This window comes from Acanthopagrus latus, chromosome 6 (assembly GCF_904848185.1).
Source record: "Acanthopagrus latus isolate v.2019 chromosome 6, fAcaLat1.1, whole genome shotgun sequence".
NCBI classification, from domain to species: domain Eukaryota; kingdom Metazoa; phylum Chordata; class Actinopteri; order Spariformes; family Sparidae; genus Acanthopagrus; species Acanthopagrus latus.
In genome coordinates, this window is record NC_051044.1 from 25,242,773 (window position 1) to 25,266,441 (window position 23,669).

The 23,669-nt window shown below is 46.0% G+C and overlaps 1 protein-coding gene across 3 annotated transcripts; it reads right to left on the reverse strand.

Moving 5' to 3' along the window:
- Nucleotides 1–11,976: 11,976 nt before the first annotated feature.
- On the reverse strand, nt 11,977–22,415 carry LOC119020764 (RNA-binding protein 38-like). Of its 3 annotated transcripts, XR_005075412.1 has the most exons (6): nt 21,766–22,415; nt 19,653–19,776; nt 18,994–19,067; nt 15,209–15,355; nt 13,993–14,825; nt 13,698–13,832 (listed from the first exon to the last, which is right to left on the reverse strand). XR_005075412.1 is itself a non-coding variant. In XM_037100396.1 (5 exons), the coding sequence occupies exons 1-5, from the start codon at nt 21,976–21,978 to the stop codon at nt 13,692–13,694; spliced, it is 699 nt and encodes a 232-aa protein (XP_036956291.1). In that variant the 5' UTR covers nt 21,979–22,390; the 3' UTR covers nt 13,540–13,691. The 3 variants fall into 3 exon arrangements, 2 of the variants coding, with proteins under 2 accessions (XP_036956290.1, XP_036956291.1); XM_037100396.1 differs by lacking the exon at nt 13,993–14,825 and having other exon boundaries at nt 13,540–13,832; nt 21,766–22,390; XM_037100395.1 differs by lacking the exons at nt 13,993–14,825; nt 15,209–15,355 and having other exon boundaries at nt 11,977–13,832; nt 18,994–19,048; nt 21,766–22,201.
- Between the last annotated feature and the right edge of the window lie 1,254 nt (nt 22,416–23,669).

A 23,669-nucleotide genomic window follows, 5' to 3' on the forward strand; every position in this document is an offset into this window, starting at 1 on the left:
TTAGAAGTGGCTTTATTATTGAGAGTGTTGTCAAGAATGCTGTTTTAATCATAACAACGGCTTGTATATCAGCAGATAGGTATTTCCTTTCAGGCAGGCACAGATCCTGCAAGCTCAGTGGCTGTCTTGTGTGTGTTCAAGTTCAACAGTCGACCTTCTTCGCATCTTGTTCCTCTCACTCAGTTTGATGTCTGAGCTCCTTTTAAGGTACACTGTTGAGTGTGTTGGAAGAAATTTTAATCAGAAGAGAAAGATCTTCACTGACTAAACAAACTAAATAAACAAGCTGACCTTAAAGGATGTCACAGCTTTGGTTTTACTTTGCTTATACCTCAGACTTCATTTGCCTCTGAGAACAGATTGTTCATTCAGTTATGGAAAAGATATATATTTTTGAGTTTGTATGATCACCTCATTATTATTGTAAATATTACAATTCTGAGTTTGAATTCCTTCTTCAAAACTACATAGTGCCCCATTTAGTTGTGTTTCAACTGCTTTCAACTTTCCCAGGGGACTAAGAACCTTTGGAGTTACTCACTGAGAGTTTCCACTGCAGGGACCGACCATTCTCTAAATTAGACTTCATTTTATCCCACAAAAAGTCCCTGCTCGGGAGGCAGTACCTTCCAAAAGTAGCCATCGACAACTCTGGGGGCAGCACTGAGCATTTCTGATTGGTTGAATATTCACAGCCATTTCTAAAAATCTGCAGCTGCAAATCAGTTTTGTGTTTGTTTGGTGTGCTTCGATACATCAGCGTGGAGTTACAGAGGAAGGCAAAAACAGACTAATTGACTAAACGTGCACAGACCTTTAGACGGAGGTGGAACCACAGACAACTGGCTTTTAACTCCTTGAAAATTAGTTCTTGGGATTAATAGCTCTGGGTGCTTTGGACTTTTTTTTCTTGTTATCTAAGAAGAGGCTAAAGTCTGGAATATTCAAAAGTGATTATGTGCATGGATTCATTGTAACTGAAATTGATGCCCATCTAATAACGTCTGGTAAGATCAGGCCTGGAGATAAGCTTGCCGTTCGATTGCTGTCACACCCGAGGCCTACAACACCCTATAATGAGTCGTTATTGCACAGGAGGGGAGCAGATCTCAGCCCATGTTTGCCGAGGGTTTTATCACTCTTGCGTCAGTCCTTTTTAAAGGCTCAAGTCATGCCAAGTCCACAACCAGCCCCCATCCCAAACATTTTTTTCTCTCTCTCCTTTTCACCTCTGCCTCAGTAGCAAAGGCTCCTTCCAGGCTGGCTCGGTGCCATCAGTGTTTGACTATACTTTGTTAGAAGCGCCTGGCAAGATAAGAAAGCGGGAGGGAGGTGGATAAGAGAGAACCATGTTGGAGAGCTGTTTTGTCATTGGCAGTAAATTTGGACAGTAGAGGTCAAAGCTCTTAAAGAATATCCTTCTCTTTGGAGATAAGACCAGATAGCAGAGGTATGTTGAGGGGGACCTGTAAGAGGACTATTAATGGTCATGTATACACAGATTTCCACACGCATCCAATGCAACGGTGTCGCCAGCGCAGCCTCTGCTGGCTGTGCGAGATCAGGGGCCACCAGTCTCCTCCCCAAGGGACCGGACGAGATGGATAACATACGCCTTTCCCCGGGACTTCGTCTGAATGGTTGGACGGATGGAGCAACGAGAGGACATCACCGTCACTGTGGATAATAGTCATTGAGGAGCGGAGGAGACACAATGAAAAACACTTCTCTCACCACCCACCACTTCTCTGTCATCCTCCCTCCATCCTCTCCCCATCCCTCTTTCGTTTCCTCTGCTCTGTTATTATCACCCAGATCATTATCAGGCTCACTCTCCTCTTGCTGCGATGGAGAGGAGGGCCTGCCGCCCACATGGCTTTGGTGAGAGATTTCTAACAGCGGCAGCACAGGAGGAGGGGGAGAGACAGAGAGAAAAAAAAAAAAAAAACGAAGACAAGAGGCCCAATAAAGTCCATCTAAATATAGAGGCAGCAAGGCCCTTTTTTCCCTTGTCCTTATAAAGAGCTGCTGGTGAATCCGGGAGGACCGTCTTCCTCGCTGTACCGAGAGCTGATCACTCCCTCCAGGATCGGGAACATAACTGTTGGTGCATGGAAACACACACACACACATGCGCGCGCGCGCACACACACACACACACACACACACACACAAAAACACACACACACACAGGACTACGTTGTTTTATGAGAGAGAAAGAGAGAGAGAGAAAGAGAGAGAGAGAGAGAGAGAGAGAGAGAGAGAGGACAGGGGGCTTAGTGACTTTTTTCTCTACACGAGAGGCCAAATCATGTTTAGTGGAACATACTAAAATAGGAGAGGTTCAAGGAAACTCCAAAAGAAATGATGGGAGACATGAGTGATGGGGGAGGTGGAGGAGATTAGGAAAAAAGATAGAGATGAATTTATGGCCAAAAATATCTGGAAGGATGGATCGTACATTTACATAAGATTCCATCCAAACAGGCCCCTTTTTTGGCAGTGCGACTTCTATAATCCCATCTCACTTATAGTCATTATGTTTGTCTAAACTTGGCTCTGTGGAAGAGAGGGGAGAGGAGATTAATACTGCCCTCGTGCCTACACAGCCAATATGAAACCGCGTCCAGCAGCTGATTAGCCTAGCTTAGCATAAAGACTGGAAACAAGGGTTGAAGTGCTGGCTCAGTCCAGAGCTAACGAAATCCACTTGCAGGTATTTGTTAAGCTCACCTGTAAACATATATATGTTTTATACATTTTTGTGGCTTCATTAGATGATGGGGGAATGTCATGCAACTAAGAACCCCAGATGGATTCAATTTGTAATGCTGCAGTTTTAATGCCTAAGCAGCAAGGAGCCTCAAAGATCATCAATTAACATTTTCAGCTTATTCCACACACACAAACACAAAGTGTACAAAGGGCATGCTGCAGTTGTTCAGGGGAGTATCGCTGCCTGCAGGTCCATCTGATACGGCCGTGTTGATGTGGCCTCCAGAACAACATAATCACCTCCGCCGTGGAGGTTATGTTTTCACCAAGGTTTATTTGTTTGTTGGTTTGTGAGCAGGATTAAACAAACACTACTGAACGGATTTCCGCGACACTCACATGGAGAATGGCTCTTGTCACAGAACAGACGCTAATACCTTCGGCTGTTGATCCGGACACATTTTTCCCCGCTTTCTTGAACATTGCCAGATTTTCAACACTTTAGCTAATTTGCCAAAGACTGCCACATTAATCTTGATGAAAATAGTCAGGTGTATTTAGGTAGCTGGGATCTTTGAGCGAGTCTACTGAGTGCCATCCTAGTTCATGTTGGTCCCAGGACCATCATTACAGTTGACCCTTTCTGGAGCCAGCTACTGTAGCTCAGTGGGTTGAGAACAGGACTCTTACTCTGTGAGACTCTCTCTGAGACTGTGGTTGGTGTCCTTTTTGGGACACATTACTATGTTCATTCATTTTATTATCATCTCCCTTCTCTTCAATTTTCTGTCAGTGTTTGGTTAAGTTAAGGGAACAAAAATACTTTAGAAAGAGGATTAGAAAAACACACTAAACACTTAACATGTGTTTGAGAGGATTACTTCTCCCATGTGCATATATTTTCTGTTTTTTCTTTTTTTTTTCCCCCCTCAGGTAGTTAAGCCATGACATTACAGAAACGTGCTTGGTTCGGTTGCAGTGATGTGGCTCTGGCACAGCATGAACACAAGTTTGAAACAATGGGAGTCTTTTCTGGACATCCCAAAATTAAGCTGTCGCATGGATCAAACAAACAAAACATAACATGTCAATTAATGAGCTCAAGACTTTTTGCTATCTTTGGATAATGAGACTTAACAGGTGCTCTCTGCGGCCTTGTATTTCTGGTACGGACACGACAGAAAGTCTAACACTTTTAAAATGTCTTTATTGATCGCTAAGCTTCCCTGATGATTCTCTCTCCGCAGCGCCATCATGTCCCTGCAGCTGAATGAAACAACTTTGACGGCTTCTTTGTTCTCCCTGAAACAGACTTGAAGCTGTTAGATAGAAAAACTACTCCCCCTCCGCTGTAAGTAATCAGACTGCAGTCAAGAACATAAAGGTGACCTCTTCGCTCTGGACCTTACCTCATGACAAATTAACTAATGTGTGTGACTAATACGATTTGCCCCCATATCCTATGCACTGTTGCTGTCTGTCTGAAATGCAGTTATCAGTGACGCCTGCTCTGTGGTCTGTGATATCGGCAGCTGTTCTCCGCCACTGAATAACAACGTACAGCACATACAGGTCACGCGCTGGTTGACGCAGAAGCACAGACGGACATGTTTCAAAAGGAGCAGGTCACTTGTGGCGCACTCACTCACACAGAGACGCAGACATGATGTTTGCTACGCTCTGTGTGAAGCAAACAAGAGGTCATTTTCACAGCTGCTGTCTTTTGCCAGCGGTGACAGCAAAAGTTCAGAAGTCAAACAGGGGGAGAAAAGGTTCACTGTGTGTTTTAAAATCCTGTTTTACACCTGTTGCTCACTGTCCCCCTGCGGTGTGTGTGTGTGGGTGTGTGTGTGTGTGTGTGGGTGTGTGTGTGTGTGTGTGTGTGTGTGTGTGGCCACACACACTGAGACACAAACGCGCACACACAAAGCGGCTTTCACACATTAAGCACAGAACAACAAGAAAAACATCACACACATACAGACTCACACACTGAAAATCAGCACTTGTTACATAAGAGCTCCTCTTCCACACAGACAGCTCCACAGCACAGTCTGACACAGTCAATGTCAAACTCTGCATAAGAGGGAAAATGGGTATAATTCGTGCATGACCACTCAGTTGCTATGTGTGAAGCTGAAGTGCATCGATCTGTGTGTGTGTGTGTGTGTTTGTGCCTGTGTGTGTGTGTGTGTGTGTGCGTGTGTGTGCACGAGAGCGCGTGTTTGACTGTGTCAGTTTGTGGTCGTGAGAGACCCGCTGAGAGAGGAAGCTCAGCTGTCAGTTGTTGTCAGGCGCTGGGCCTCTCCTTCTCTCTTTGCTGATCCTGTTGTAGTTAACCTCACCCCCCCTCCTCCGTTCTCTCATTTTCTCCCTTCCTCCTCTTTTCTGCCCCCCAACAGTGGCTGGCTGGGTTTGAGGTCGAGGTGGAGGCACTCATTTGTACAAGCATGTTGGTCAGAGATAAGGAAATGTGGCACAGGACCAACAAACCTCCCTCTGGGCTCAACATATTACGAACACACACGCACAGCAAGCAAGTGTACAAAATATTGCGGTCAAAAGGTTGAGGCATTTTATGCGATATTATAAACTTTGACCTCTCCTCACCCCCGAGTTTAGCACTTCATTTCTACTTGCCTTTTTGCACTCCGTGTACTGCTCCATCTCACCCCGTGTATGGTGTTACCCATGCTACATTAGCTGCTCTTTTGCAGCAGCACAAACTCTCTCTGCAAAGCTTGCTCTGCATTTGTTGGGGGGGGGGTGTCGTTCCTGTGTGTGCCTGCCGACGCTGCCAGACTGGTGTGGCATGGTGTGAAATAGACATGAGGAGAGGATGTGAGGCTGAAAGCGTCTGTGGCGCCTCTGCTCCACTTGGGGGTCGTGGGGGTTGGATAGAGGCTGCTGCTGAAAAGAGTGTGGGGGGTGTTGAGGCTTGTGATTACAGCGCAGCTCTGATGGAGCTCCCCAGGCTCTGCTTGAGTGAGACAAACTCAGATCACGTTACAGAGTAGGGGACAACCACCACTGTGCTAATGGGAGACACATTTATGCATTCATAAACAGGCACACACACAGACACACACACACACACATCCAGACTGATACATAAACTACAACCCACACACACCCACAGATGCCCCGTTCATCCAGATACACTAAATCACTCCTCTCCACTCAGAGTGCAACCTGTTCCAGCTGTTGTCCTGTCTGCCTTTTTTTTTTTTTTTGACCCACCAACTAATTAAACCCTCTTCACTCCCATTAACTTTGATAAACTTTGCCACAAGTGTCAGTCCTGCAGACGGCTATCTCCTCTGGCACATCTCATTATCAGCAGCGCCAGCAGAAGTGCCAGAAGGAGCGGGAGGTGTGAGAGTGACATCGGAGGCCATCGGAGCAGCTGATAGGATACAGGCCTGCTGTCGGAGAAGCAACATTTGTTTTCTGCCAGAGCGCTGAAAACTCACCGATCCAGAAATATCTCAATCTTTATCTCGCTAAGACTCCACGGTCCTGGCTGTTCTCTCTCCAGCAACATTTGTATTGATTTACCAAGCTCCTCGCTCCTTAAAATGTCCAGGTATTATAAATGTAGGTCAGGGCTTTCGAGGCTTAAATAATGGTTCGAATGGATGACTGAACATTAATGGATATTTTTTCTGTTGTAGCAGTAGCATCTCTTCCTGATTCCAGCGAATATAAGATGCACTGGTGCATTGCTTCCTCATAAGGGAGTGTGTGATGAGAAAGAAGTGATGCAGGTGTAATTGCATTCTTTTGATGGCCAGCAAATCTCTCTCACAGATTACAGTAACATCCCATTTCTCTTTGTCAAAATGTGCGCATGTGCCATATCCACTGCCCTTCACTCAGTATACACATACCTTGAAAACAGCAACAGCTACATCAGAATGCTGTTTGTGGACTTCAGCTCGACATTTATCACAATCTCACCCATGAAACTGACTGACTGACTGAACACTCTGGGCGTAAATAGAACACTCTGCAATTGGATACTGGACTGGACTTCCTCACAAGCAGACCCCAGAGAGAACGGACTGGCAGTTGCAGCGGGTGATTAATACTGCAACGAAAATCACTGGTACCCACTGACAGAGCATCAGTGATATCGGTGACTTGAGATGTCTGCACAGAGTCCAAAGCATACTAAAAGACATCACCCTCCCCAGCCACAGTCTGTTTCACCCTGCTGCCATCTGACAAACGATACAGAAGCATCAGCTGCCGTTGCACCAGGCTACGGCTGACTTCCTTTTGTTGAATTTACAGATCTTCGCTACTTGGACTATTGTTACAGTGCGTGATAAAATGTAGCTTTAACCTGTAACTGTGGCCATAGTGCCTGTTGTTCACCAAAAGTTATCTATTTCCTTAAGGGTTTAGACGCTCATTTTTGCCACAGTGTATTTTTTTTTCAATCACCCGCCTGCAGCCCTGACTAGTCCATGGTACACTTGCTGTCACATCAACAGTGTCACAGAACAAAGGGACATGTTTATGTAGGACACCTATTGGTTTAACATGGTGACGAGTCTTTCCGGCTGAACCGGCTGAATTCTTCCCTGCTTCTATGAGTGATGAGGTCGCTCAGCTTGTTGGAGGCTGCTGGCAGTTTGCTCCCAGCTGGACTGCATTTAATTCATATTTCCTCATTTCTCACAAGAGGAGTGTCTGTTTGGAGCTTATCTGTCATTCAAACATTCCTCCTCCTCCCAGGCCGATTGTCATTTGGGTAAATCTTGATCCTCCGACATGCCGCTAAGGTAAACAATACCTTCCATAGCGCCGTTCCTCGCGCCATCACAGGCTTGGGAAACTGGCTAATAACAGCACAGCACTGCAGGTGTAGCAGCCAGTCAGTATCGTTTACTGATGTCCTGGGCTTCAGTTCCGCTTACTGACAGTTCATCTCATTTACGCACTTCTAGTTAGCTTGGGGTGTCATTTATATACTGTATGTGCACCAGGTATTGTCTTGCTTGAATCAGTCTGGATAATTATGCCGCCCTACACATCACTCTATCTAACAAGACTTTTCCTTTTCTCTTTCAGTCTCCTGCTGACTGTCTCTACATCTTAATCAAACCCGACTCTCTCCAGACCAGACCAGACTGTGTTATCTGAATGGGTTAATAGTGCGAAAAAAGGCCACGGGAAACAGTCTGTGATGGGTTTCTGGGCTCTGGCAATTTCTTGGTGCCTGGGTAAATATAGCCTGTATCTTAGTCCTATCTGACACCACAGCACCAACACTACCCAGGCCCAGAGAGGAGCATGTGGGACTGAACTCTGACACAGGAGGATCTGGAGACTGGGTCCGTCAGGCGTAAGATGGCTGTTTTTTAGGGGCCATTTAATAAGGAAGCATATGCGTGAAATAATGTTAACGCATCATCAGAGCCCATTACAAAATAAGGAGCTCATAAAAGTGCTATTTACGATTCTCTATAAAGGATTAACCTCCGATGGCGTTTAAATAAGAGTGGCTCCCTATGTGCTCATAACTATCATTTAAAATTTATATAGCTTATAATTAAAACGGCCCTACCCTGCTTTGTTTAGATAAAATTAATCATGCTGTTACAAATGCGTACTACATAGGGCCTGCACGGCAAAGCAACAAGCCAAAACAATAACGGAAGTCCAAAGCTTTATTTTTTTATTATTGTAGTTTTGCCAAGGAAGCCTAGAAATTATACCAAATGTTATTTACTGTAGCACACTGTTCATTGTTCAGGCACGTAGGCTACAGAATGTATACCTCAGCTGTAAAGCACGACTGACCTTCCTAGCACGCTTTTAAAATGACCAAATGATCGGTCAGTTGGTCAGACATTGCTAATGACATTGTTGACTGTTAATGATTACAGTGGCTGTACAGTGTCACATGTTTTATTCCACGCAATGCTCTTACTTTTTAAAACCTGACCCCTACATTACCCACAATGCTTAGTGGTAACATCTCTGCAGGCAAATAAGCAGATAACTTGCAGTTTGCTCTGACGTTGCAAAAGGTTTATACCACTATTTTCGCACACGGAGTAGTACTTCTACCACAAGCACCACTTGTAAAGACACTTTAATGCGTAGAAGTTGGTGGAGTTACCCTTCAAGAAGGTTCCCCAAGTTTGTGTACTTATTTGGCTCTCATTTCAGACCAGAAATTAGATGATGTAACTAGAGTTGATTTTTTTTTTTTTTTTTACGTAACGTAGGCTGAGTCAAAGTTGTCCCACATGACTCTGAGACCATGTAAACAAGAGTCGCCTTTGCCTGTTTGTGACTAGACGTGGGTCTGATAAGAAGGGACTGTTTTTTTGTGACAGTTCCGAGGAATTCCTTGACGTCAGAGTTGCACGATGGAGTGAGAAGTGTGCGGAGAGTGAGATTTGACCGAACACACTTTGTACGTGCGTGTGAACGACAGACGGGGTGGTGGTGGGGCCTTACGGTGACTCAGCATTGCAAGGTCTGCGGGGCCTGCATGACCTCGTTCATCAAGCTGACACGCGGCTCTGTTTCTGCTCCTCGCTCTGGTGCGATTCACAAGTAGAGCGCGGGCAGGAGAAACAGACAGAAGGGGGAGACCTGGAAGGAGGGGAGGGAGAGGGAAACTGGCATGTGAGGAGAAACAGCACCGTGAGCGCGGAAGAAAAACACCAATGACAAGCAGAAAAAGTTGCGTAAATAAATGTGCGAGTGAGATCACAAACAGAGCCCGGGGAGGTGAGATAGTGAGAGATAAACAGTGACGAGGGGGGGACCGGAGCTGCCTCGCTACACCAACAACCAGTAAACATGGCAACAGCAGCAACATCAATTCCGTTCAACCCGAGCGCGTTTAAACATCGGTGACACGATTCAGCCATAAAATCTGCAACTCGTCCTTTGTGCTGTCATCTTCGACAGCAAAGACTAACATGCCGGCACGACTTCAAGCTGGGTTTGTTTTTCTTCTACTCATCGTTTGCTGTAAAAATCCTGCCTTGCTCCAAGACACAGCTCCTGGACACAAACACAACCTGCTGTCACCACTGACCAACATCATCAATGTGTAAAGGGGCATGCTGCTAATTTCACACATGAAACATACTTATTACACTCAGTCATCCTGTGAGCAACAGCTGTATAATGTCTGAAGGAGTTTTCCAAAGATCTTACCAAGTTGCATTATGGGAAATGTAGTATCATTGTAAGTGTCCAAATTGTGACTAACCTTCCCATTTTGAGATGTCCACGCCATGAAGACTCATCGGTTGGTGATATAATGTAAAGGTGCTGCCGTGATTTGTATTCAGTGGTCATTAGCATATGTAAGCATACTGACATGCTTTACTAAGAAGGCGAACAAATTATACCTTGTTAGCATTTAGCTCAAGGCACTGCTGCCTTCCAATACTGGAGGCCAGAATTCCTAGTTGAAATTTTCGACTTCAAACCTCCAAGCTATCCAGGAGCAAGATGCCAAAAGTTCACAGAGAATCTGGCTGACCATGGCCAAACAGGGTGTGCACAGAACTGAACCCTCAGCAGTGCAGCCTCGTTGCATATATAATCAAAACAGAGGAGGGAAATGACAGTAGGTACACATCTCATTTTATGACACTTTTACACCAGGAAACATATCTAAATATTCCACTCAATAGCCTTATACATTTAGTGAATCCTACAAATACACCCCTTCCCTTCCCCAGTGGTGCTGCCACTGGTTTGTGACATCGAGGACCGGCTCCATCATGAAGTTTGGTCGGATAGATCTGCCCCGAGATTACAGGTAGGAGGTCAGACTTTAAGTGGTGCTCCGTCGTGCTTATTTCTAATAGGTCACAAATGTTTGAGCTCTGAGTTGTATTGAATGCAAAATTAGTACAACCTCACCATGCATGTCTCAATTAGAACTAGATACACAAGATGTGCTTTACCATACTCCCAGTTTTGCCCAGTGGCCACTTGTTTGCGGAGCAAAATTTCCCTGTTGCTCAAAGAGCATTTCCCTCGTAGACGAGTGTTGACAGGACACCTTGAACTGCAAGTTTTGATGCTCTCCATTATGGATTTTTGATCCATGCAGGTTTTAATTCACAGGCAGGACCAACAGAAGAAGAATGGAACTTCACATAATCAGTGAGCTGTCTAACCAGAAAGCAAACATAGGAACTTTTTTTTTAACACATGCACCAGGCGAGCATTTCTCACACGACTGAATAGTCCGTCTCTTTAGTTTAGTTTTAGATCTGTTATCTAGCTCTATTATACACACTTCACAGAGCCACCAGTATGAACAAATCTTAGTCTTACTTTTATTTGTCTGTTGCTGTCCCAAACTCAATGATAGTACTAAATTGCAGGAGCACTCCTTTGACAAACTTGGGACACACTGTATTTTAGAGAAAAGCTGCTATGTGAGCTGATACTCATGTAAAAGGGCAGTGCGTCCATGTGATTAAGAGTAATAAATAAGGTCTGAATGAATTTCAATCAAAACAAAGCGCCACAAAAAAAAAAAACATCCATTGAACTCAAGGCCGTATTGTAAATCATTACTGAGAGGATAAATTACACCCTGGGTGAGGACAAAAAGATAATGGATGTGTTTTTGTTTCCAAACAACCTTGCCTGCGTTTTGTTCTCCGGGCCTAAGTGGGGTTTAGAAGTGACACATCTTCTAAAATAGCTGATGTTAGCATAAACATGTAGAGACGCTGCTGGGAAACAGAACTAGCCGAGCTTGTTTGACAGGGAGAGAAAAAAAAAAGAAAAAAAAAAAGTGTTACTTTGCAGCTCAGGGTAACGGGGCTTCAAACCGCTTTCTGACAAACGGCACCATTTTTTTTTCTTCTGACACAAAACTCTCAGCCAGAGAGAATAAGAACAAATGTGTCAGCCTGAGGGAACACCCACCACCCCTGGCAGGTGGTGGTGTTAGTGCTTGATAAAAGTCTGGGCCTCCTGATCCCCCCTTCCCTTCTGTCCCCCCTCCCCCCCATACAGGATTTAACAGCACACAGAGCCTTGATAACAAGCTCACACACATAACTGAACCCTTTAACCCCACAGGGTGTTAGCAGTATCATCACAGGATCTGCATTTCAGTTCTGTTGTGACTCTCAACACAGCCAGACACACACTGTAAAAACACAAATAACTCGCGAGGTGGCATTCTGAACTCTGGTAGAGGTTTATGGAACATTTCTGACGCTGCCTTTTAAAAATCAAAAGACATGAAGAGGCATCTTTAAATACAAAGTCTTTATTTCTTTTTTTTTTTGGTATGGCTTCTTTGAAGAGGACTGTAAAAGACATTTTTATTGAAAAAAATTCTAGACAATTTCCGATGCAGCCAGTCGAGGATCTACAAACAAGCATCTACTGTAGTTGCCGTGCACACAGGCAAATCCACTGACATGGCGACAGGACAGAAAACAAAATGAACACGACACCTGTGGATCTGCAGGTATGCCTCTGCAGGTTAAATGGAAATCAGTGCCACAACTAGTCATAGTAACAAAACCTTAACTTAGTACCTCATATAAATACCTACATATAAATATCGTAAATGTACTTGATGACTGAAAACATTTTAAAATGCTATACATGAATGTCCTTTTGAGAGCAACAGTTCGTGACAATCTCAGTGAGAACAGGAGGGGGGAGGAAAAAAAAAATAAAAAAAATAAAATAAAATAAAATACACTGGTGTTTTGAGCTCAGTGTCGGCTACCTTTCAACATCGATACGCAGCGCTCCCCGGTCCCCAGCACCCACGTACTGCATGTGATTATCTACATCCATTTGAAATCACAAAGACCAGAGCAAGCCAGATTATTGTAACTGACAGCTGGAAGGCCAGTTACAATGGGCCCTCTGCCCTTAGCTCTGTGGTGGGGGAGCGCTTGAAAAATCAGGAGATAAAATAAAACAAAAAAAAAACAAAAACAAGGACTTCCTTCTTTTATTAAGGCCTCTTTAATTAAAAAGAATTTTAAAAAATGTGTACTCCTCACATCACAGTCTCAAAACAATGGCGCTCCCACTGTCTTATATACTGAAACTTTCTGTTTTGTCCATGAGGTGAAATCTCTCATTGTCCTCCTGTGTGAAGCTGAGCGCTGGAGGTTTGTTCATGAAGCAGTGCTCTACCTGGATAGGCTGGGAGAATGGCTGGACACCTCCCTGTCCCCAACCTGCACCCTTACACCTCTGACTGTCCCCAGGTGTCCTAAAGCAGCAGCACCCTTAATGTCCACCCCAGATAATCTGGAGTCGGGAGGAGGTGTTGTCCCAGACTGCTCTCAACAGTCATCAGTATGTACCATGGACACGCATGACTTCCACTGATTGAGCCAACAAGGTAACATTGATAATAATGGCATACAAACAAATATGGACATTGACATTAATACAATAATAAAAATTAGAATAATAATAATAATAATAATAAAAAAATGAAGTGTCAGCTTCTGGAAGCCCTTGGAAGCGACCACATACTTTATGCTGTTTAGCTTCCCAACCTGAACCAAGACAGTCCTCCAACCTCTCTCCCCCAATGTCACCCTTTAACCAATGAGCAAACAGCTCATCCTGATCGTATAGTGCAATAGTCCCACCCTTTTTTCCTGAAAGCCCCTGCTGATAATAGCTGGGTCACCCTATAGGGTGTTTTCCCATCCTCTTTACGAAAGGTCCGCACCCGCTCCTCCCTTCTTCTCCTCCACCTGCACACCTCCTTATCTACTTCCTTCTCCTCTCACTGCATACGATCCGGCTGGATGTGCTGCTGTGGGGCGTAGTGCAGGAAGGCCTGTGCTGGGCCGGCGGCAGAAGGGAGGGAGGGGTGGACGGTGGCCGGAGCTGTGGCTGCGGCGGCTGGGCCGGCAGTGGCTGAGGGGCTGGTGGCGTAGCTGTAGCCAAGGAAGCCCGCCGGGGAGGCGGCATATGGGTACTGCTGCTCAAAGGCTGCCTGGGCGTATTGGCTGTATGCGGTGCTGTAGTCCAGGTAGGGGCTGGTGCTGACGGAGCTGGAAACCTGAGTGGGTAGCACCAGGCTGGGTTGCACAAAGGCTTGTGGGTAGATGTATGGCTGGGCCATCCTGCACACAGACACAAAGACCAAACAGGGTTGTTAGAGGCAGCAGAGCAGAGAAACCCCAGAGCCTGGCTCCTATTGTTTACATTGGTCCCAGAGGCCGGGCCTGTTAGCAATATAAACTCTCTATAGGTGTCTGTAGGAGTTCTCACACGGATATTCACCATTATTAAGGACTAAAGAGACGAGAGGCGGACGAGGTTAGGAGGCGAAGGTGACTCAATCCTCTGTGTCAGTTAGTGAAACCTACCAAACCTGTTGGGTAGGGCCTCCCGAGGTAGACGGGAGGGAGGGGGAGAAGGTGGGATGATAGAGTCAGCCGTTACTGGCAGGTTTTCAAGCTCAGGCATCAGCAGAGTGTTTTAACAGCTGCTGCTCTTCACTCGCTGAACACACTCAAACACACACACACACACACACACACGGACAAAAAAAGGGAACAGCGTGAGGGCTGTGCAGAAGTTGCCGTTTTCTTAGTTCTCACTTGTAAATCTCAAACAGACGATCGCAGGTGAGCTAGTTGGGGGAGGTGGTGGTGGTGGCGGCGGGGGAGCTCATCAGGGTTGGGTGCCAGGCTCCACCGGGCCTCGTGGGCCTCAGATGTAGCTGATTAGAGCTGTGGGGTCTGGGGACTCTACTGTCTTTCCTTCTCTTTCGGTCTTTGCTTTTCAGCTTTATCCACAGAGGAAAGGGAAGGGGAGAGGGCTTTGGAGGAGTCTATTTTTAGTCAAGACTTGAAGTATCTCTCCTGGTTTTTGTTGTCTAAAGGGAGGAACGGTTGTGGCAGAGAGGAGAGGACCCCCCCCTCCATTAAGAGGGTGATGTAACCGATTTTTGTTTTTGAGAGCCATTACCCTTGATGCTACGCTTTTGGGGGGAAACATCACACAAGAAAGTCATGACAAATGTCACTTGGAGATACGCTCTTCAGCTGCATCTCAGTACCGATGGATCTTCCTCTTGTGGACTGTATCAGTCTTAACTTCTTTGTTGTAATCTACAGATTTAAGTGAGGAGAAGAAGAGGATCAGCAATGAGATGCAGCCATCAAGTCAGCAGCACAGCAAAAGATGGAAGCATGCATGGATAGGGATGTCGTCACGCTCTCAACACACGCACGCACACGTGTGCGCACACACACACACACACACACACACACACACACACACACACCCATCCTCTCAATGCCCCCCCCTCCACCCACCCACACAACAGTTACCACTGCAAACCCCAAACCATGCCATAACAGGGAAAGAGTCACACCGCAATCAGCAAAACCTCTTCAGTTCATATCACACAGAAAAAAAAGAGGAAGAAGATAAAAAGCCACTCCAATCCATCACAGCACACCGCACTGCACTCTCAAGCCATCACTGGCACCTTGGAGAGAGGCTGGCTGAGGGAGGAGGAGGAGGAGGAGGAGGAGGAGGGGAGAGCGGGTGGGCAGACATTTTCTGTCAAACCCCCTCCTCGGGACAAGTCCTGTACTGTGGGCATCTTCTGATCCTCTGCTGGTACACTGGTCAGCTGGCAGCGGAGAGCAACCATGGCAGTGATTATTATTGTCAGCAATAACACTAAGGTCTTGTTCTATCGTTAAAAAGGTGCATGTAGTTTTCTAATCAATGGACTTCATGGACTTTAAGCCTAAACTAAATAGACAAACTCCTTTGTTTTCATGACTGAATAAACAAACTGACCTTAAAAAAGGTCTCTTACTTTTTATATCTGGCACACGCTGCCACCTTTCTAGCTTCACGCAGTGTTCTGGGGAGAACAGCTTGTTCATTTTGGTATGGGAAAAAACTATATTTCTGAGTTTGTATTATCACCTCATTATTGTGTGTGAAAGAAAAATCCCAGCGATGATGTGACATAATCATTCATACTTTAATTATTAAGAAACATTCACAAATGGCCTGTTTTCCACGTTTCTAGCAGCAGTGCCATAACACAGTTTACAGAAGCTCACACAGACATCTGTCAGCTGAAGGGGAGGAAAGTGACGGACATAAAACCAGAGGACAGTGGCATGTAACGAGTAAGCATAAGCAAATGAATGTAACCCCCCACCCATGAGCGCAATCTACACTTTGCACTCACAGTGCCATTGAGCCGCTTACAAAGAGGCATTCACTTGCGCACACAGCTTTCAAACATGACCATACATTAACGCCCCGGGGTATATGTGCTCTCACTTGCATCGTGTATAATAAGCCTGCGTTCTCCGTGGCCTTGGCAGTGCGTTGCCACGGGCAATTCGCCTTAATCTAGGCTCAAGATCTTGTGACCTTGTGTAGGTAATGTGGAATAGGAAATCATGTAAATAAATGTAAGCCTGAGGGCAGTTAAGGAGAGACAAAGCACTGCTGGATTAAATCTGCAGCGATGGGAGATGCTAGCTGTAATACTAGCTTCTATCTTAAGTTACGGGACAGCAGCAGAGAGTTCCCGCAGGCACAGAGATGCCAGATGCCAAGTGGATTGTGGGACACAATGGCAGGGGAACGAGGATGACGGCCAGAAGATCATAGGTCAGCTGGTTTTGTGCTGACGGTCGGTCGGTGCGTGTTTGACACAGTGCCGCTCTGGGGATGGCAGGCCGAGACACCGGAGAGACGTGCTCACCAGAAAACATTTGATGCCCATAAATATTACAAACACGGGCTGAAGTATTCATCATCGTGAAGCCCACTTAATGAGCTAATGTGAAAAGCCTGGGCGATATCACACCCGGCAGCTAAATATCTCTCCGCGATAACACAAATGACCTTCAGCGCATGACTCACCGCAACGCCAAGTGTGAAAGCAGACGGGACTGGTCTGGGTGGGGGAATTAACAACACCTTTCAGTGCTTGGAAGAGGGACTTGATATTCCTTCCCGCCTCCTTCCCTCTTTGTTTGAGAGGATTGTGAATATTCTTTGAAAGCAGGAGGGGGTAAAAAAAAGAGGTGTTTTGTTTGGCACCTGTAGAGGTGGGTTTCCTAGGGAGCACACAGTCTCATTAAGCATTGGTCCCAGAATACACCCCCACATGCCCTCCTCCCCCTCAATCTCCTCTCTTTAAACCCTCCTCCCTCCCAGTCTCACAGAGGTGTCAGTTTTCAGTGCCTTAACCCACCGTCTGAAACGCCATTAGTGGCAGGAGAGGTGAAACCAGTGCGAAAAGGAATAAAAAGAGATACGTATGACGTGGGAAAGTGCTGGGAAGTGAACGAGTGGAGGAGGTGATGCATGAGAGGCGATGAATCTGCAAGCGCACCGACAACTCCTCCCCTCCCCATCAAAACAATGTTTCTGGCCTCGGTGACCCCCTCTGGCCCTCACAGTCCTCGGCATCTGCTGACCACAGCTATACAGCACACATACGCAGTCCAGACGAGCACACCGCCGCTACGCGCAATACTACTGCACTGCTCGAAATCCTACTTCAGACCTCGCCTCCTCACACCATATGTTGCTAGGGGGTTTGGGGGTGAGAGAAAAACCACTGCATCTTAGGGAGGCCTGCGTCTGTCAGCCACCATACAGAGGATCCTCAGAGGGGATGGACAGGTGCTCCGTACGCCTCTACACGTCTCTGGGGCGGTGGTCATGGGAGATTAAGGGGGTGTAAAGGCTGTAATACGAGCCAGCACCTGTCAGGCACATGCCTCAGAGCTGCTCTGCGTTCCACATTATAACCCCGCAGGGTCTTACTGCTGTCCACGCTCACTATGGTAGCTGAACATTGGAGGGACTTCCTAGTGTCCTCCTAAAATGAGATTTGGCTAGTGAGATTTACTGTGCAGATCCGGCAAGATCCTACAGCGGAGGATAATAGCTGATGTTTACTTCATTCAGCCTCCAAAAGCACCAAATGTTTCTTATTCTGTCCCCCTTCCTGTGGACTGTCCTGGGATTTCCATGATGCTGTCACAAGCTCTGGGGTCATATACCGTCTGAGCTACAACTACTGATTATTTCGTTATATCTTAATCTGCCAGTTATGGTTTTGATTAACTGACTGATCTGGTTGCACTGATAGGGCTGGTTTTGACAGAGCTGGAATATGTCTCTCCTGTTCAGCTTGAAAATATAAAATAGTCAAGGGGCTTTTCCATCACTGAAAAAACAAGCTCCTCTCAGAGGAAATCAAGGTCCCCAGAACACTGCCTGAAGCTAGAAAGGTGGCAGGGTCCGCCACATTTAAACAAAGTAAAACGGTATGAAATTGTGTTTGTCAGTTATAAAAAAATTAAGACTTTGTTTATTTATTTTGTTTGTTTAGGCATACAAAAGTCAGTCAATGGAGATATTTCTCTCCCAGTCAAAAGTTCCCTCCAAAAAGTACAATAGCAGAATCAGGGAATCAGAATTGTGTAATTGTTTCATTTTCTGTTGATTGACTTAACACCTCTGAAAATATATCTTAGGCTAATGATTTATTTCATTAAAGATTATCTTTCAATCATTTTATAAAAGATTTTCAAATCACTTAAAATAAACAGGAAAAGCATCATATCTAAGTGTGTGGAACTTAGGAGCAGAGTATAACAATTCATAATTAGCTTTTCACTTGTGTATGACCACCTGAAACTACAAACCATCTGTGAGTCTATAAGCACTCTGTGTCAAAGCATGTACACTAAACCCCTGTATACAGTAAACCTGACGTCTTATAGTATTTTCATCTTCCAGACAGATCTGATGCTGTTGTTTAAAAAATATGTCGGTGTGGGATGAATTCCGAGAGCTGCGGGGGGTGAGGAGTGTCATTACTGCAGTGAAATGCTCATTAGCTGCTCAGCAGACCGTGGCTGCTAGACGCAACCCAACTTGTTTCTACCAACACAAGTGCTTCAAGGAAGCCTTCTCAGTGACAAAGCCCACTCAGGCAGGTACAACAGGAGTCAAGAGGCTCCTGACAGAAGCCAGTGAGTGAGTCACACATTCACCTCTGGAATGCTCTTTCTATTACCACAGATATGTGAACCATCTCCCAGCCCCCCCAGCCCCATGAAACTCAAATATGCTAATAGACTACTCGTGGGGTTGCATGTGGACACAGAAACTGACATGTACTTTCTAGAGGCCATGTTTGTCAAAGAAGGAGTAGCCTGGTGGTGTCCCGCTGAGAGTAATACAAGAGAATACAACAAGCGCCCACTCCCGCTCACTTACCCATACTGCCTCTGGATGAGCGCTGGGTGAATGGGCTGCACTCCGATGGATATGCCTGGAAGATAGGAGGCCGGCTGTCAGACACACACACACACACACATTTGCATTTACAGAGGAGGATCAGAGAACAATACACAGAGGGCACGGGGGAGACAGAGGCAGTGCCTGTTTCAAACCCACCACGGATGGAACAACAGTTTCTAATGCGCAGCGTGCAATGAAACACAGAAGAAACTGAACGTTATTTGGTACGTATAAATAATCTGATGCGTGTGGACTGGACTGAATTGTCACTGAACTAAGTCTGCATGTCACACACACATTAAATGGAAGTAAACCATCTCTTTAACCTTTCAGTAAGGTTGTCATGACAGCAGGATTCTTTGGTTTTATACAGCACTAGCATAAAACAACTGGCACGACTAAAGGAAAAAAGGTCTCAAAAAAAGAAAAGAAAGAAGAGATAGTTTGTAAGGAGGATTTCTTATCCCGTCTAATCACACAAACATGTATTAAATGGGCTCCATATGCCTAAAAATTGCATTTTTATTGTGGATTTTTTAAAATAATTGTATAAATCTGTACTGTTTTTAATGATTTTTCAGAAATTAAATGGTCCGTCTTAACTTTAATGATTTTACAGCTGGCATGTTTCTCACCTGTCTGTATGCTGCGGGGTTTAGCACCCAGGTAGGCCAGGTTCACGTTGGCCTTCCTGCCATCGATTATGGGGTTGGGATCCTTGCAGGCTCTCTCTGCTGCTCCTCGGTCTGTCATTGTCACCTGATGACAGAGCCACAAAATCATTGTCTCATGTGACAAACACAGCTGGTGACACATCAGTTTTTTAAGCTAAACAAAACAGTTGAAATGCAGTGAAAAAAAAAAAACTGTTGGTCTTATCAGAAAATTCCCCCTACAGGCTTTCCACTGTTCGGATTCTGTTTCTGTGAAGAAGAAGGGGAAACTACAAACAAAGCACAATGCGAAGCTTTGAAAACTGCCCACAGCAGCGATAGCCAGCCACTTGAGTGCCACTCAGCCATGGGCAGACCTGCTGAAATATGGATCTGGGAAGAGCAACAAGGAGCTTATCCAATTAGGGACAAAATATTAAGGAGATTGTATTAGTCCACCCCTCCTCTCTCCCTCCTGGCATTAGACAAGCCCTTCTGTTTTGATTGCCACATTCTGCCAACTCAGAGGGTTCAGTCACCTCGGTGTGTGGACCGGGCAGTGAATGTAGGCCACGGCTCATGTTGTTTGAGAGGACTCTTTTTTTAAAAAGAAACAACAATAACCCCCCCCACCAAAAAAAACCCCAGTATGCCTCTTCATAGTGGAGGGATCCGGAACAAAGCCCACTCCAGGGCCTGTGTTGTGAACACACAGGAAGGAGTGAGGCTGTGTTTACACTGTGAAGAGCCCGGCTGTGGGGGGAGGAGGGGGTGTTTCTACTAATCCACCTCTGAAGTGTGTTTAGAAAAAAGGTGCGCTCAGCTTTGGTGGCGCCCCTCCTGCTGCCGGCTACCTCTCCGACTGGAACGCTCTGGAAACAGAATTAGCAGGTTGCCTCATGCCGCACAAACTGTGCGTCTTGTCCAAGGCAGCACCCACATCGGCCCGAGCCTGCTGAACCTGAAACACTGGCTCCTACACACAGCCGTTTGATACCCGAACAGCTTTCCCCCAGGGAGCTGATGTGTAAACACTCAGAGCAATTGTCTTCCAATGCTGCCTTTAGAAGTAAACACGCACACATAGCCGTTTTCCATTCCTTCTTTGGCCTGGCAGTACATTAGTGCTGCTGCGTCTTTCCAAGGTTCTGGTAAATATTTGCATTTCTGGTGCTGCTTCTGTTCTTTGTGTCAAAAGAGAATGAGTATCTGTATCTGTGCCTGGAGCTGGATATGTCACCTATTAATGTGGATTTGGTTAGACATCACAAGGGTCCCCGGGTATACATTTTTCATTAACCTGATTTTGTAAAAGCAACTCTGGCCAAGGATCAGATTGGGATACACCACGAGCTCGGATCAGAGGACACAACTTCACTTTAAAAAGTACTTTCTACAGCTTAGACTGATGGCAGACTCGCAGAGATCGGATCAAAGGCAGGCAATTTTGTTGTATATGAGAGACCCAATTTGTTGATGCTGGAATTTCTCTCTCAGCTGCCAAGATGTGATGTAAATCATGTGCTGCAGCCGACTGCTCCGGCCCTTGACAATGGAGGGCAGGGTGTGCAAGGTCAACCTCCCCACTGCTCCAAAATAACCATATAAAGCAAGCAAGTAGGGCAGTAACACACACACACACACACACACACACACACACCTAAGCTGGGGTTGCTCAGGGGTGAGTAAGGGGGGGGGGGAAACACACATCAGACATATGTTGAAATATAATCTTCTTAGTTACCCATCAACTTGTGTGATCCCTCATCCTCATTAAGCTAAAATAACAGCCAGCCAGGCGAAAAAAAACAGAGGTGCTGTGCAATTATGCGTGTAAGCTCGAGCGGAGGAGGATTACCTTTGACATAAATCTGAATGACTACATGCCGCAGATACAGTCATTTGGATATTTAGTCAGAAACCGAACACTGAAACACTAAAACAAGTGATGGCAACAGCACGGGGCTGAGCTGCGGGCGGATTTACAGCGGATAATGAACTTGTGGTGCGGTGTGTCATCAAAGTTGTGAATGAGAGCGACGTGCTGGGCTCGTGGAGGGTGTGAGGGGTGCGCGGCTGTCTTGTCTGTACTCACAAAGCCGTATCCTCTGGATTTACCGGTCTGCCTGTCCGTTATCACCACTGCCTCGTCGATGTCCCCGAAGGCCTCGAAGTATTTTCTCAGCGAGGCATCGTTCGTGTGGTACGGCAGCCCGCCCACAAAGATTTTGGTGAAAGTAGTGTCTTTCTGAAGCGGTGAGGGATGCATGACGTCCAGGGCTCCGTTCATGAACTGATGCAGAAGCATTGGTCAGCCGGAGGAGAAGACCGGAGGCACGCTGAAGGTTTACTGAGCTCTCAGCAGCGTCCCAGCATCAGTCGGACCGAAGTTGCCCTCGCTGTTTCTGCCCTGCGCTTTTTCTCCAGTCGCTTAAACTCGAGGCGACCTGATGACAACTGTGACTCACACCGCGGGCTATCCTCCGGTCGCGTCCACACTGGTTGCTCCTGCGAGGAAATGTGCCGGGAGACTTTATACGCCGTGGCTTGGGGCACGCCCACGCATAACTGTTGGCCAATCCGCGTCCCCGCTCAGTGCCAACTTGCGCAGCGGCCCCTCCCATTGGTCCGCCTCCCCCGGCCGCGCGCTGCACCTGCTTTTGTCCTTTACAACACAAAGAAAGCGCCGCGCGGCTCGACGGAGGGCGGCTCTGCCACATGGTGCTTTGTGCTGCTGTAAGGAGGAAGGAACTGCCTCAGCTTCTGGACTAATTCACGTCTCCTAGCGTTACACACTGAACAGCAGTTAAAGTGTGGCTTTGGTTTAAAACCATGAGATGGCACATACAGCTTTTAGAAAAGTTAAGAGTGCAGCTGAAGAACTTCCACTGAGCACATAAAACACGTTTTATTTTTGTAATCTGTTGATTCTGGCTTTGTGCCTTTTTTACTTTAAAAATTCACTGTGACTTCATATACCTACAGAGAAAGTGTGACTTGTCGTTTAATATCTCAATGTACAGAGATATCATGTTTGTCTCACAAATAAATATTCTATCAAAGTCTGGAAATGATTACAGTACAACACACCATAGAAGATTAAGACCACTGTCATTAAACATAAAGTTATTGTGATTTTTTCTAACTTCTTTTTGGAAAGGCAGTGCTCTGAAATACAAAAATATCTGTCCTTTTTGTGGTGAAAGTACAATGTCACAACCTCCAATGAGGTCTCCTCAACAGGCCTCCTCTTATCACCCCATCAAAAAAGAAAATGATTGTCACATTTAAAAAAAACCAAAGGGAAATACAGGAGCAAACGTTGAGCGTGTACTCTTGTCTGCTTCCCTACCTCCCTACTTCCCTATCAACATGTGACTCAGAAACACTGATAACCTCTGCAGGAGAGGCCACATCCAGCAACAGGTCAATCCAACACTGAAAGTTTTCCAATTGCTCGACTGTCCAAATACACACAACTCTCCTGGTGCTTACAGCAGCCTGAGAGTCAACCTTATTTATGATCATGAGTGCGGTGGACCTGGAGGCCTCGATCTGTTTTAATTAGATACAAGAAACTTGCTGCAGCTTGACTGAGCAGTGCAGCAGACAGCGGTCTAGAGAGGTGGTACCAGCATCACCCCATGAAAGCTGAGAGGAGCCGGCGAACTGTGGCAGCAGCACGCCTTCCCGCCCCCGCTGCTTTGGAGCTTCACTGCTAAGTATCAAGGGTCAGGCTTGACAGTGAGGTGACACTCTAATGACCTCAATAAAAAGGCATTTAATTCACACCTTCTCCTCTATGAACTGGCTCACCTCTCACACATGGCCTTTGTAGCTGCCCATGCTACCTCATTCATATCCTCTTGATAGGTCCCCCCCACACACACACACTTCCAGCTGTGCATCCCTGTCAAAAGGACGTAAGCTGGATGAAGAACCCCACTGTCCTGCTTTGATCTTATTTGTCATGTTTAGCGCTCAGCTCCCAGGCATATC